Consider the following 15,278-nt stretch of genomic DNA (forward strand, 5'->3'; position numbering starts at 1 on the left):
GCTTCTCCTGTGCTGTGCTCATGTGTGGAATGTGTTTGGGGATTGTTTACCCACAGGTGATTGTTTCATTGGACTCTGCTGTGAGTTGTTTTCACTCTTTGGCCAATCAGTGCCAAGCTGTGTCAGGACTCTGGAAAGAGTCAGGAGTTTTCATTATTATCTTTTTAGCATTTTGTAAGTATCCTTTCTGTATTCTTTAGTATAGTATAGTATTCTTTAATATAATACAGTATTATAAAGTAATAAATTAGCCTTCTGAGAACATGGAGTCAGATGCATCATTCCACAGGGGTCCCTGTAAATAAAATAGACACACACAGAAGGCTTTTTTTGAGAAAGGCTTCGTGCCCTCATATCCCTCATTCCTCTGGTAACTGGAGCAGTTTTCTGAAGCCAATCTGAAATCCTGACTGCTCTTCATCCCAGAAAATGAAGCATGCAGATGCAAACCTGAGCTAGGATGGTTAAAGGCTGGGTGGTTTTGGTGTTACTGGTTAATTTTAATATAATATAGTATCATAAAGTAATAAATTAGCCTTCTGAGAACACACAGTCAGATTCATCACTCCTCCCTTCATCTGGGTGGAACACAAATACCATAGGCTGCTGCTGCAGGAGCTGGAAATGACCAGCCAAACCCCTACTCTGCTGCTCTCACCCAAATATCTGCTGGGTACCAACATCAGCACCCCAAACGCTGAATCCCCATGCAGGGGGAGAGCCAAGCTCCAGCTCTCAGGTTTGGGATATCTGCCTGACATTTCTACATTCACAAGGCTCCACTTAAATTGGGATATGAGGCTACACAGACATGGAGCTCCAGCAGTTTTGGCTGCAGAATTAACAACAAAACCTGCCCTGGAATAACAGCAGCAGGAATGTCACTGGTAGCACAGCTCAGGAGCTGAGTGCATACAAGAGGCACGGTCCAAATCTGCAATTAGGGTTATTTTTATCCCACAAAACCCCCAATATATCTGAAGATGAGTATTTTAATGCATGGGAATTTTAATACATTTGACTGTTGAATAGAGAAATATAGACTTCAGCCATTTTCAACAGACAGAGTTTTTATACTTTGATTTTTCAATTCCTTTCCATAGCAACCAAGCACAACCAAGATAAATACCAAAGTGAATTTGTCACCTCCATCTTCTCTGCTAAAGTGGCTTCTTTTCTCTCCTAGGCAGCAACATGTGCCAGATTTCCCTAAAGAAAAGCATTTCTCAGTGAACTGAAGGAGAAGTTGGAGTACTGGGGTCCCAGTTGCTGAAAATACAATTTTTTTTTTTTTATTTCTTCCTCCTTGGAGAGGGGAATGTGAGAATGGTGTGAAACCTTGGACACTGCAGGCAGGAGAACTGAGCTGAAGTGTGAGACAATGCAACTGGGAATCACATTTTGTCATACCTGCACTCTGGCTGAGGCTGAATTTCCCTGATTTTCCCTAGAGAAGTTCTGGAGGACAGCTGGGAAAAGTCTGCTACACAGGCAAGAGCTCTCAAGGCTTCATTAATTTCTGTCAAAACTCCATCATGCTAATTAGGAACTAATTTATAACCTGAAGATATTGACTGGAATTGAGTAACTTCAAGGAGTTCAAGATGCCTGTGTGTGAAAATTCTGATAGATATTGAGAAATCCCCCAGAGGCTTCACTTCTCAAATGAATCCTTCAAAAAGACACAACTGTAATGCAAGCACCACATCAGATGTTATCTCCTCTAATTCCCTTCCACAGAACAAATCAAACAGAGCTGCATGTTGTAAAGTTCTCTGTAAATATGGAAATGGTTTGGAATTGTTCAAAGCACAGCCCTCGCAATGAGACATTAGAGAAATACCACTAAATATATTGAAATGATAATTTTTCAGCCTTTGATTGTTACTACAGATACCTATATAAATACAAATACCAGGATATGCGTGCACTTCAGAAAGAACTGCAGGAATAAATTAAGAGTTGGATTTATATTACTGCAAGTAAAAAATCAGATTTATATTATTACAACAATTGTCCTTGCAATGGGACAGTGGCTGCAAAGTCACTGCACCTTATGACATTAGAGAAATATCACTGAATATATTGAAATGATAATTTCTCAGAATTTGATGGTTACTACAGATACCTATATAAATACAAATAACAGGATCTGCCTGCCCTTTGAAAAGAACTGCAGGAATAAATTAATGTAAGAGTTGGATTTAGATCATTACAATGAAAAATACACTTAAGATACTTTAAACACATATCTACTTGTCTGTTTTCACAGAATAACTAAGATTAATGAAGTTGATTTAAATACCTAATCCTACCAGATAATATGATAATTTCAGAGAAGGGACAAACTAGAAAGCAAGCAAAACCTATTTTAAAATTATTTTAAAATTTAAAATAATATGCCAAAACATATTGAGAGTTGTGATCATGAAAAGACCTTGCCCTAAACCCTGACTTTATTCTCAATAACTACAACAGGAAAACCTGAATGAGCACTTTTGAGAGCCACAGCCCTCAGCAGCTCATTGTTTCTGATTTTTGAAATAAAACCCTTTCATAAAAGGGCTCGTGGTACAGGTTTTGTGCAAAGACCCTCCAAAATCTCCCAGTATTTGCACAGGAGTGCCCTTAACATATTTGATTAGCACCAGGTTCCTATAAAAGCTATAAAAACATTCTTCTTATTTGCTACAATTCTAGATTGCCATATCCATTTTAGAGCTAAAAGGAAGCCAAGTCCAATTTAATTCACCGTGAATTTTTGTTGTGTTGCTGTCAGACTGAAGCTGCCCATGTCCAATCAAGTACAGCTGCATTTTCAACCAGGCACAGAAAGATGGTGACTGGAAAAATGCCTCCCTTTTGCTGGATTATAAAAATAAATGGTAAAAGAATGCATCCCCAACTCACAATATGCAATTTTAATGCCATTGGTTTTCTGTTTGGAACTAGAACTATCACACAGCAAATAAAGATCAACATTTGGTTTTGTTTTGACTTTTTTTTTTAATTTTAAACTAGGTTTTGCTTGCTTTCTAGGTTTTCCCTTCTCTGAAATGATCATGTTATCTGGCAGGACTAGGTATTTAAATCAACTTCATTAATCTTAGTTATTCTGCGAAAGCAGACAAGAAGATATGTGATTAAAATATCTTATGGGTATTTTTAGTTGTAATGATATAAATCCAACTCTTAAGTGATTGCCCACACAGGGATCAAACCCAGAAATGTGGTGGTTTTAGTACCATGCTCTGATAAACTGAGCCAATAATAAAATAATCACCTCAGAGTATCTCTGGGGATCAGATAAATGCTCTGGGGACACTCCTGAATTGATTCCAGACAACAGGAAAACAGTCTTATTAGCAGAAATTGTTGCCTTTCAACTCTGTTTTCTCCTCATCCTCAGCAGCTCTCAGGAGATGCCAGCAGGTATAAACATGCTATATTTTATAGATATCTATTTTATATATTATTTATTTTTATATAGATACATTTTTTCTAGACCTGGGGATCTCTTGGGATAATTTTTCTCACAATTCTCAGGGAGAAGGGAGAATTTCTCTCACAGGAGGAATTTTCTCTCCTCAACCATAAATTCTCTGTGGGCCAAGCACAGGAGCCCAGTCCTCCTGGACAAAGGAGGAGTACACCACTGAGAAACCTGGAATATAAACCTTCCTGCTCCCTTCCAGAAGAGAGAACTGATAAACATCTGGGCTCTGGAAATCACTTTGGGATGTTTGGATTTTGCAGCAGCAAACTGCTCTCACACACTGTGCTACATCATCACATGACCCTGCCCTTTTCCAAGAAAAACCCAGGCAAGTGAAAAGACTTCATTACCATCAACTCTTTTTTCTTAAAACTTACATAATTACCATGCAATCTCTTCTAAGATCTGATTTATTCTAGCTTTAATTACTCACTTCAATGAAAGGATTATTTCATAAAATATATCTTTTCACTTCAATAAAAAACACAGGTCTCTTTCTCTTTGCTGTATGTATTTTGTTTACCACTTGCCAAGATGTTATTTCACATATGTGAAAAGAAAACTGGACTGAACACATGTGGAATAAACTCTTGGCAAAGGCACTGCAAGGGCTTGCCACTGAGAAGATTAGATTCACAAGAAAAGCCTTCTACTTTTTCCAAAATCAGCAAAGGTATTAAATAAAAAAAAACCAAAAAACCAACAAAAAAACCCCAACCTCATAAAAAGGAAAAGAAAGGATTTTCCAGATAACTCCAGATTTTTAGTTATTAAGATTTTCCTCAGAAGACCTCAGAACATCTCAACTGTGTGTCCACCAGAATGTCAGGGTTCCCATGCTGAGGAAAGGCAGAATTATAAAGCCCTGGTTTTATTCCAGTCTGTGTTCCTCATTTGTTTAACAAGACTGAAAACTCCTGATTAAATCATCAACAACTCTGATTAGAACTGGTTTTATTGATTAGAATTGTTGCTGTTAGAATTCTGATTACAATCGTGGGAGAGAGCACTTAAATTCTGCAGCTTTCCTGATTTTTGCACCATCTTGCTTAGTCCACAGCCCACATTAGCATCTATTTTAGTCCATTAGAAATGTTTTAATTACTAATTTGGGAGCTCCAGTTTGAGATAGGTTAAAAAGCAAATTTCTGACCTCCTCTATGCACAGCTCCTGCAGACCAACACTCAATTGCAAGACAGGGATTTGTTTCACACACAATGTTTGCATCTCTCGAGTTCTCAGCTGGGGCAGAACATTGTTTCCAGCCAAACAGATGCTTGTAAAATTGAAAATGAAATTATTTCATTTAGCAGCTTCATCTCACCAAATGTGCACAAATTCAGCTCCCAGGAAAGTTTTCCAGGTGCAGATTTACTAGAAGGTATCTCAAAGACGGAATTTTAGGAGACACAAGTTCAGGAAAAAAATTATTACAAGGCTGCTACGTAACTTCAACGATCGAAGGAAATATTTTCTAACATTATTAAATGATCATGTATCTATGTTAGGTTATCCATAAAATACTGCTAAAATCAGATTAAATTACACCATCAGCTATGCCACAGTTGCCCATAAGAGCTCAACTGTGCAGCTTGGACAAACCTACGTTTATTTCTTTCAACTTCCCAACAGCCAAAATATAAAAGTAAATGGCACAACACCCATGAAAAACTCCCTTTTAAAATAATTTTAAAGCTAGCAATTTTCTCACAATTTTTTAGAACTTTACAGGTGAAAAAACAGAGTGAGATTGAGCTCCCTGATAAAAAACCTACAACAGCAGAACAAAACTCAGAAAGGATCTGAGGATCCCCAATTGCTCCTTTTCTGCAAGAAATTCACATTTCTTTCTAACCTCAAACAAAAAAAAAAATCAAAGATCTGAGGAGATTTATGACAAATCAAGCTGCCCTTTTATCCCTGTCACAAACCACAGATTTTGGTTCAAACCCAGTTATTATGGAAAAAAAAATCCCACTTCCACAGCACAGCACAAAACCCTGGCAGATTTAGAGCCCTTCAACGTCTTATTAGCAGAAATTGTTGCCTTTCAAGTCTGTTTTCTCCTCACCCTCAGCAGCTCTCAGGAGATGCTAGCAGGTATAAACATGCTTTCTTTTAATTACAGAACTGCATCACTGCTGTAACTGATTCCCAGCTCCAGCAAATTATAACCAAGTGCCCATTGTGCATAACAATCATTTAATGGCTGACAAACCATCATGAAGAAAGCTTTAATGAAGAAAGCTGGAAGGCTGCCCGAATTTTATGGCAGCACACTCCAAAAGAAAGAGTTACAATCTGTAGTTAAGATTAAGAGAGCCTTTTAATCCAGATGGCCAGAATTAAATAAGGCAGTGCAGGGAAATTTTCATCAAAAGCTAGTGCAACATGAAAGTCCCAAAATTCCCCCAGTAAACCACGACTAATTATTTCAAACAGAGGCTGCACGTTCGTTTTGTGTTGGGAAGAACTCAGAGGGAAATCCAATGTGAATATGTTGCTTTCTCTGTGATAATTCAATTTACCCACTAGCTTTTCTATCATAAAAGAAAGCAGCAAGAAATCTCTGCAGGCAGAACTGTTGGGACAGTTAAATAATAAAATTTTTCAAAAAAATTAAAGTTAAAAGCTTAATTAGAGTTAATTAATTAAATTTAAATTTAAGTTAAATGTAATTAAAATTAAAGTTAAAAGTTAAAAAATAAAATTTAAGGAGTTTGCAAAATAAATGACAAGTTCTTTCAGATTTTCAGCTTTAAGATACAGCTGAGTAAAATTGAAGCTGTTGGAACTGAAATTTGAAAAGGTCCTTAGTTGCAGTGTTGTGTTGTTAATTAATAAATGACACCCAATTTTCATCCAGGTTTGCTCCCCTCTGCTTTAATTCTCTTGGAAGTGCTCAGCACTGCTCAGAAGACGTTGCTTTCTCTGTGATAATTCACTTTACCCACTAGCTTTTCTATCATAAAATAAGCAGCAAGAAATCTCTGCAGGCAGAACTGTTGGGACAGTTAAACAAAAAAATTTTCATGGAATTCGCAAAATAAATGACAAATTATTTCAGATTTGTAACTTTAAGATACAGCTGACTAAAACTGACTCTCTCCAATTGTTCTTAAAAAGTACAAATACCAATTTTTAGTAGGGCAATAAAGCAGCAAGAAGCTCTGCTTTTCAATGACTCTTTTTGCTGCTGGGGGTTTTGTAGAAACCCCAGCGTGGAGAGGTACACAAAGAACTTGATTGCTCAGCTCCTCTACAAGAAAAACATTTGTCTTTTGCAAAGAGTTTTTATGTTGATGAAATAAAACCTCAGTGAAATTCATCAATTAATTAGAAATCACAGACTCCTGCCAAGTTTGAACTTGCACAGACCCAGCTTCATTTCACCTTCCAAAAACAGCCCAGACCAGCCCATTTTGGGCACCTTGCTCTGATGTTTACATCCATTCCTTTGATCTGTTTGCTGAGGCCAAGCTGGTGCTGAGCTCATAAATCACTTTGTCCCAGTCAGAAATACTGATTCAGGCAGGAAAATAAGAGACTGTGTTGAGAGTGGGCAAATCCCAGGGAATAATGGAATAATGTTGCTCCACAGCATCGTGCTCCCTGCCTGAGCCCCTGCACAGCAGAGCAGCCCTGGCAGCTCTGGGAAATGGAGAAGTGTTCTGCTTTCTGACACAGGGGCTTTCTGCTCTTGCAGAGCTGGAAGGAGATCACGGCATCTTTGAATTGTGTTTTTTTCTGTTCCATGATTTTCTGACAGCAGCAAGCTTTGAAAGTCTGCCAGGCTGCCTGGAATGAGGAAGGAGTGACAAGGTCTGATCACTGATGGCATTGCTGTCCATATTTATATTTTGTGGTACTTCTGTGCACACACAGAAGGAACTTCAGTTCCCTCTGCTCCCAAACACACACCAAGGGCTGCTGCAAGCACAAAAGCCGCCAGTTAATCTGCTTTTTTCTGTAAGAAACAGCAACATTTCTACCTCATGGATTATCGAAGTTGAGGAAAAAGTTGCTGAGAACATAAGTGACACAAACAAAGGTTTGACAAAAAGGAAAAGAAGACCCAAACATCTGAAACCCCTGGTTCATCCTGGCTGCACAACATCTTTCATTTTCTAAATGTTATCATTTTCCCCCTGAGCTCTCTCAGGGTGAATAAAATATTATTGACATGACTCAAAATCAGAAAAAAAATGCTGCAGCAACTGAGTGTGAGCTGAATCACAAACTGTGCTGCTAGTGGCACCAGCAGCTCCTGGATTATCTGCAGATGGAGCAGTACGAAGGAAATCCTGTCCAAAAGCAACAATGATGGAGCTGCTGCTCCCTGTGGGACAAGGAGCAGCCCAGGATTGCTCAGTCCCCCTTATCCCCGTTTTTCCAACAAGGCTCTTGTGCAATGTCAGGAAAATCAGAAACTGCCACTCACAAGGGTTTACACACAGGAAAAGGCAAATCCAGTGGAGATGTGGCTGTGGGCAACTGTTCAGCAAAAACAGCCCTGAAAGGAGAAAAATCAAACAAAAGAAAAACCGCACGTGAAATTTATTAATGAGAGACACGGGAGGAAAATCTAATTATGAAAAGAGATCAAAATTGCCACAACAAGATGGGAAAAGAAGTTGAAAGCATCTGGCCTGAACTGTTCCAGCTCTTCCTGCAGGACTCCAATAAAGCAGTGAAATATCAGAGTCAGGCCTGGGTCTGCGCTTGGGAATTGGCTCCTGCTCCAAAGCTCTGCTCTTGCTGTACAAGGGAATTCTTAGGATAACTCAGTTAAAAATTACAACATACCATACCGAAATAAACACTGGAGAACAAATAATTATAAAATAGCCATTAAAATGCCCCCCAAATCAATGTATTGTTTATTTGTGGAATGCCTGCAATTGTTTTTTTTAAGGGGGTCATAAAAATTCCTCACTCTCCATGAGTCCATTCATGAGGGCAATGAATTTCCAGAAAATCCAATTTTTTATATAGCTCAAGAGAAATATTTTTGGATACAAACTTTAAAAAAATACTGCTTTTAAACGAATAGCTTTATTCCTTAAAATGAACAAAGACTTGTTTGCAACGTAAACAACGAAAATAAAATTAAAAGAAAGGAAGACCACAAGTCTTGTAACCTAAACACAATACCCATTGTCTGGACTTCCCTATTTCCATGAAGAACATCTGATTTTCATTTTGGATTAGAACATTCTGCTAAAATTACTAATGCACTGGGATAAAACTTAATTTAAAATTTCCAGATGAACAGCTTCAGCTAGGATCCGATGGCTGCTCCGTAAGTGAGAATTCCCATTTAAACTCTGGAACAATGATTAAAATCCAATATTGAATCCTTGCTGCAATAAGTTTTGATGATCTCAGAGAGAACAGCAGAAAAAAAAAAAATCCCACATAAAACTCAGATCCACTGGCAGCTTTTGTCACTGCCTGGCCAGGGAAAGCTTGGCTGGTGGCCTGATATGTTTGTAATTCCAAGAACTTCCAGTATTTTTCTGTGAAGAGTTACTCAACTGCCAGGGATGAAAATTCAACTTTCAGCATGCTGGAGTTGATGGTGAGAACAAAGATGACAAACTTCTCTCTGATTTTCACTTCCTTGGACTTTCTGCTCAATAAAAAGCTATGGAGAGACCTGAGCTGGACAAAAAATGGGAATAGAAGGGGCTCTTTCTCCTTTGTGGTTGTCTGAGGAGGTGAAAACAAATTTGGGTACTGTTGGTGATGTCAGCATGCTCTGACATGCTTTTATTTTTGAAATAAAAACACACAAAACCCAAGGGCCCATGGCAGCTACAAGAGGCTCAGCCCAGCTTTCCCTTGGGCTCCACTCTTTCCATGGAATTGGGGTGAAATAACAGCAAAACCTCCAGGGAAAATCCAGAAGAAAAAATGAAAACTCCTGACAGAAAAAGTAGAGGCAGAAACAGATGGACTTAGTCTTGTCTGAATGAGGGCACACACCTCATTCTGGCAATAGAAATATAATATTTTTTTTAAAAAGGTATCTGAGGCCATCAGTATTCTGTGGACAGCCTTAAATTTCCAAGAAATTACATTAGTTTCAGGCATGAAGAAGTTAGAGGAAAAACGAGATTTAAAAACGCTTTTTTTTAATATATAAGTGTTAAGGTTTAAAGTGTAACTTTTGCTGTTTAATTGTCAAAGGTGGAGGTAACAGGCCTTGGCAAGAGCTGTGGATTGGAATAATTCCCCAGGCACACAGGGCTGAGGGAGGCTGCTGACAAGGGGCAATGGGCTGAAGGACTATTTCCCAAAAATGCCTGGTAAATTACACCTGATACTCAACGGGCAGGAAAAACAGGTACTGACAATTTCTTATTGCTCAACGGGGATGCAAATATTGGAAGGTGCATGTTTGTACAAGAAGAATGGAAAATCAACCAGAATATTAAATTGACTTTATGGGGAGAACAGAATAAATGCTGGGCAAGGCACCTTTCACCAAAGGAACAAAGAGAATAAAACACAGGGCCTGAGCCTAACCTTAAATCCAGTCTTTGTACAGAAGAAATTTAAATATTTAAATGCAAACAAAGTATAAAAATAACTATAAATCAGTTAACAGCACCACAGTATTACTGATGTAATTCATTTGTCCAGTAGCACTTTAAAATGGACATATTTGCAATCATAAACTGAATAAATGCTGCATTACTCAACCAGATTATTGTGAAAGAGCAGAAAGATTGAAGAAAAATTATGTTTTTTTTTTTTTTTTTAACATGATGAGGCTCAGGAAAAGTGCAAGAAAGGGCCAGTAATGAGCAGCACTTTTTATAACATTCTGCTAAAAAACTAAAACTAAGTCCATTATTGAAAAGTAAATTGTTTAGAAGCATTCCTATATCAGTTTAAAAATACATTTATATAATATGTATTTAGAAGCTATATCAGCTTACAAATACCATTAGAACAAAAGAATACAAAAATAACAGGAAACTGCAAGTGTTGATTCTGAGAGTTTACCATGAAATAACCTGAAGTAAGTCTGCAAATCTGGAAGAAGAGAAGATGAACATTTTTATTTAAAATCCAACATCCAGAGGATGCAAAGGAGACCTTTAAAGCCAAGGCAAGCAGGTGTGAACCACACAGAAATTATGGAGCACAGAGGACATGACGGCAGAACTGTTGGGATGCTGGGAAATCCAAAGGAAGCAAAAGATGGGATTGCAGTGAGTGAATGAGACAGGAGAATTTCATCACTCAATTCACAGCAATGATACATCTTGGGTAACTAAAGCAAAACTGAGAAAATGTTAAAAATAACAGGAAGGGAGGAAGGATTAAAGCAAACTCTGTTGGATGGGGTTGGAGCACTTAATAGTAAACTGGAAGAGCACAATAGGAGGATGGGAGGTTTTGAATGCTTAACAGAAAACATTTGTGACCCATGAATGAAATAGCTCCAGCTCCCAGCAACAATGACAGAATTGTCACAGCAAAAGGGAAACCAGGAAAGTACTTAAGAGCAAAAATAATACCAGTGGTTTGCATAGCAGTAACATCTGTGACTATGGCAATATAAGCACAATAAAGAATGAGAGCTGTCTTCATTCAGCTTTAAAAATACCTTTGGGTGGGAGACAGAGAGAAAAATGGGCTTGCAGGGCTGCAGGAATCACAGCTGCTGGGTTTTGTGGACCAACAGATTTCTTCTAATTGCCACTAATTTATAATCTGGGCAAGAGATTATTTTCATTCTTCCCTTCTGCCCTCCAACTCTTTGATATCCAGAACAAACAGATTTTTGCATTTGAAGGTTTTCATTCTGTGATGCCCCTCATAGCATGAAATGAGAAGCCCTAAATGAAAATATTCCAGTGCCACTTGGCCAATGGGCTCTGCAAGTCAACACTTCAGAGCAGGACAGCCTTTTACAGATCTGCTCTGCAGACTCTGATTTATCTCCAAAGGGTGAGGAACACACCCCAGCACCAGGCTGGGCTCGGCTGGTCTCCAAGCTGTGCTCCTGCAGGACCAGGAATGACCTCAGCAGGACCAGGAATGATCCTTGCAGGACCAGGAATGATCTCTGCAGGACCAGGAATGATCCTTGCAGGACAAGGAATGATCCTTGCAGGATCAGGAATGATATCTACAGGATCAGGAATGATCTTTTCAGGACCAGGAATGATCCCTGCAGGACCAGGAATGATCTTTGCAGGATCAGGTATGATGTCTGCAGGATCAGGAATGATCTCTGTGCTTCCCCAGCTGTTTCCTGGGAATAGCAGTGCCCTGGTGGGCCCCTCATGGGTCACACCACATGGGGTATGGGTCTCCTAAAAGACCCCTCATTTGATTTTTCACTGGGCTCCTCTCTCTGTAAACCCCATAACCCCAAAGTGCTCCTAGAGCTCACCCAGCTCCTGCAATTCCTCTGGAATGTGTCCAGCTTGTCAGCCCAGCAAAGCACAGCGTGCACCTGGATTCCTTTGTGCTCTCTGTCTGCTGTACCTGCCCTGGGAGCTGCTCCACAGCCCCCAGAGAGATATTTCAAAAAGTCCAAAAGACAACAGGTATGAAAAATTACAGGTTTTGCTCTGCAGGGAAATGATTTATTGATGCTGAGAGCTTAATTTAGTAATCAGACACTATCTGAAGAGAAAAAAAACCCCACTCGGCCATGGAACAGTTAGATGAGGAAGCTATTCCAGCTTTTGATGTAGTTTTGTCCCAAATTCAAAGTTAAAAAGACTGGGGAAGACGTTATCCAGTTGACTGAAATCCAATCTCATAGTGCATTGCACCCAGGGCTGTACCTCAAAGGCAAAAGGGACTTAGTCATATTTTTACATAACTAAATTCCTGAGTCACATTACAGAGGGAGAGTCAAAGGGAGCTCAAGAACAATTTCTGCCATTACATATTTTCTCTTTATAGTATTGCTTGTAAGGGATTAATGTTGTAAGACTTATTTCAAAACTTAAAAACCTTTCATCATTGATTATGGCTCATTTTTCATTCAGACTCACATTAATTCCCACAGCACTAATTCTGCATCGTGGTATCAAGAGCAAATGATGACTGCTGAGCTAATTTTGAGAAAGCAATAAATAATTTGCAATTAATCATCTGTTAAAGCAATAATCCTTTTGAAACATCTCGGCAGTGCTGCAGACTGCACAGACAGGAACGGAATGCAGCTGTCTAGAAAGCATTTCTGGATCTCCCAGCACTCTCTGAGCTGGGTTAGGGAAGCAATGTCAAAATGCTGCCAGTTTTATCCAGCTGAGATTAATGAAATGATGCAGTGGATGTGAGATGCACTGAACTCCTGGCTCACACAAAAAAGAGCCCTTGCAGCAGCCCAGCACACTGCAGAGCTGTTTCAATCTGCATTTTCCCTCTAATTTCACCACCTGTGACCAAGTTTTGCAGGAAAAAAAAAAGCTAAATTAATTCCTTTGTTTCTAAAGCCACGATTCCCTGTTTCTCCTTATGTGGAAGCCCAGAGCACTGGGAATATTTCTCTGTCTGCTCTGGGGTGCCCTGAGCCCCAGGGCAGCACTGACTTTAACCCTCATTCATAGAGAAAGTTTCCAAGACTTCAGGATAGTCTGGAATCCACAAAAGTATGAAATGGATTATAGAGAGTGGTGTGGGTGTGTCACTTGGTGAGAAATTTAGGTTTTGGGGTTTTTAGTACGTTGTGGGTGGAAGCTGGATGGAGGGCACAGGGTGTTGTGCTGGGTTTCTTCTTCATGCTTCTTCTTCTCCATGGCTTTGGGTGGCATTTTGTAATGGGGCAGAAAAGTCCACATTGCAGCTCTTTGGGATCAGTTATTGGGTTAAAAGGGAAAATAATCCAGGTGTCAGCTCTTAATTGGATAGTTTAGTCTTAAAAGACCTTGTACCAAGAGATTGTTGGCCATTTTGTGCCTTCTAATGAAAAGCTGCAGAACTCACAGCAGTGAGACTGTTCTGCTGATAAGAAATAATAAATACCTCATCCCAACATGAACTACTGTCTGGAGTGCCTTCAATCCACACCCAGAGAAACCTATACCTTTGCCTTGCTCAGACCCACTGCTGTCACTCATCCTTGCTCCCAGCTCTGCAGATCCCCACTGCTCCCAGAATGTCTGATCCCAGAGATCCAGCCCATCCCCAGCAGCTCAGGCCATCTCCTCCCCCCCAAGCTCAGGGATTACAAGTCATTTCAGAAATATGATCCTGATCACATCAGCCCTGTGCACCTCACTGCACTCATTAAGCTTCATTTCTCCGTGCAGAGGCTGGGTTTGTTCCTTTCTGTGCATTATCCAGTGATCTGGAGGCCTAAAGAATGCTCCCATAAAATTCATCAGTGGCTCAGTGTCAGTTCAAAGCTGTCAGACCTGCTGATTCATTTCAGCAGCATTTACTGTGCTTCATTAATTCTAGATCTCAATGTTTTCAACAAAATAATGAAGTTATATATAACTCCAAGCAGCAACACCAATAAATCCTTCAAGCCTTTGGCAACTCCTTTAATCCAAAGTAATCATGTTTCCTTGTATAACAAGTCTTGTGATGTCTGTAATAGCATCTCACTATAGTAACAACAGCCTTCATGTTATAGCTCCCTGCATGCCTACACTATTAATCAGTTCCCAGATTTAAATATGAAATTAGAGAACTCTTGATACTCTTCCTGAAACAGATATGCTAATCAGAGCCCCCCCTCCACCCAAATTAAAAAAAAAAGTCCAATAAGATCAGGCCTGTGGAGTTGTTGATGCTGGAGTCAAAGATTGCAGCTTGCTGCTTATTGCTGTGCTCTATTACCTCATCCCTTCACATTAAAATAACAATCCCAAACAGCCAGTCTATTCTATAGGCAGTTTTCTCTGCCACAAGCTCTTTTTCTTGGCTTTTCAACAGAAGAATTTAAAAAAAAAATCTCACCAGAAGGAAGGATTGCAGACTTTGTGCTAGAACTGGGAATATAATTTGCCTTCGAATGCAGAGGACATTTTATCTTCAATTTAGAAATTACTTAATGAAAGCAACATTCTTGTACTTCATAAGTGAGCTTAAATCCCAGCAATTTTCCAAACACACTGACTTTTTTCCTAGTATTGTCCTGAAGACTCCTGCAGCATCCTCCAGCAGCTATTACCTAAAGGGATGTTACCACTGGCCAACCTTGCTTGAATTTAACATCACTTAGCAGAAAACTTTGTGACCTTCATGCCTCAACTTAACTAAAATGATATTTAACAGCATTACTTCCTTTCCCCCAATCTCCCATAACCATCTCATTTCCACTGTATAAAAAGAAAAGTCGCAGTCAGCTCCTTGAACCTTATCAACATGTTTGGCTATAATCAAGATTTTACTTTGTTGAGCAATCCAAACATATTCTGCAGGCATAATCTACAAATTAAACCATATTAAATTGCATATTAAATGCATTCAATAATTTGATCCAAATACTAAAATATAGATTAAATCCAGAAAGCAGAAGTATCAAATTCAAAGAAGTTTCTTTCAGGGGCTGGAAATAACATCCTATTTTGCATTTGCATCTTTGCCCGTTACCCTTTTAATTCTTGTAAGAATTAAAATCCAGCCTCAGTTTAATGACTGCCTGTCCCTGCAAAGAAGCCCAAGGTATCAGAATTTTTTAGATATGAGATTATTGCCTGTGGAGGAAGAGATGAAATGAGTTTTAGTGCCTGAGTTACTCTTGCAGAAAGGTGAGCACAGCAATCCCAGGTACAGCACCAGCAGTGTTTTCATAGG

At 39.2% G+C, this 15,278-nt stretch overlaps 1 protein-coding gene across 2 annotated transcripts in view; it reads right to left on the reverse strand.

Annotated features, from left to right (window-relative positions):
* Positions 1–15,278, reverse strand: part of ATG7 (autophagy related 7) — a 76,746-nt gene that overhangs the window by 21,788 nt on the left and 39,680 nt on the right. The window contains exon 19 of one of the 2 annotated variants that reach the window (XM_064432222.1): positions 7,981–8,010. The exons of the other annotated variant lie outside the window; for it this stretch is intronic. Within the exon in view, the coding sequence (XP_064288292.1) occupies positions 7,996–8,010 (15 nt within the window). The 3' untranslated portion in view covers positions 7,981–7,995. Of the gene's footprint in view, positions 1–7,980; positions 8,011–15,278 lie in introns of those variants that run through there. 2 annotated transcript variants of the gene reach the window in all.

The sequence above is a fragment of the Passer domesticus genome, chromosome 9, assembly GCF_036417665.1.
Source record: "Passer domesticus isolate bPasDom1 chromosome 9, bPasDom1.hap1, whole genome shotgun sequence".
In the NCBI taxonomy this organism is placed as follows: domain Eukaryota; kingdom Metazoa; phylum Chordata; class Aves; order Passeriformes; family Passeridae; genus Passer; species Passer domesticus.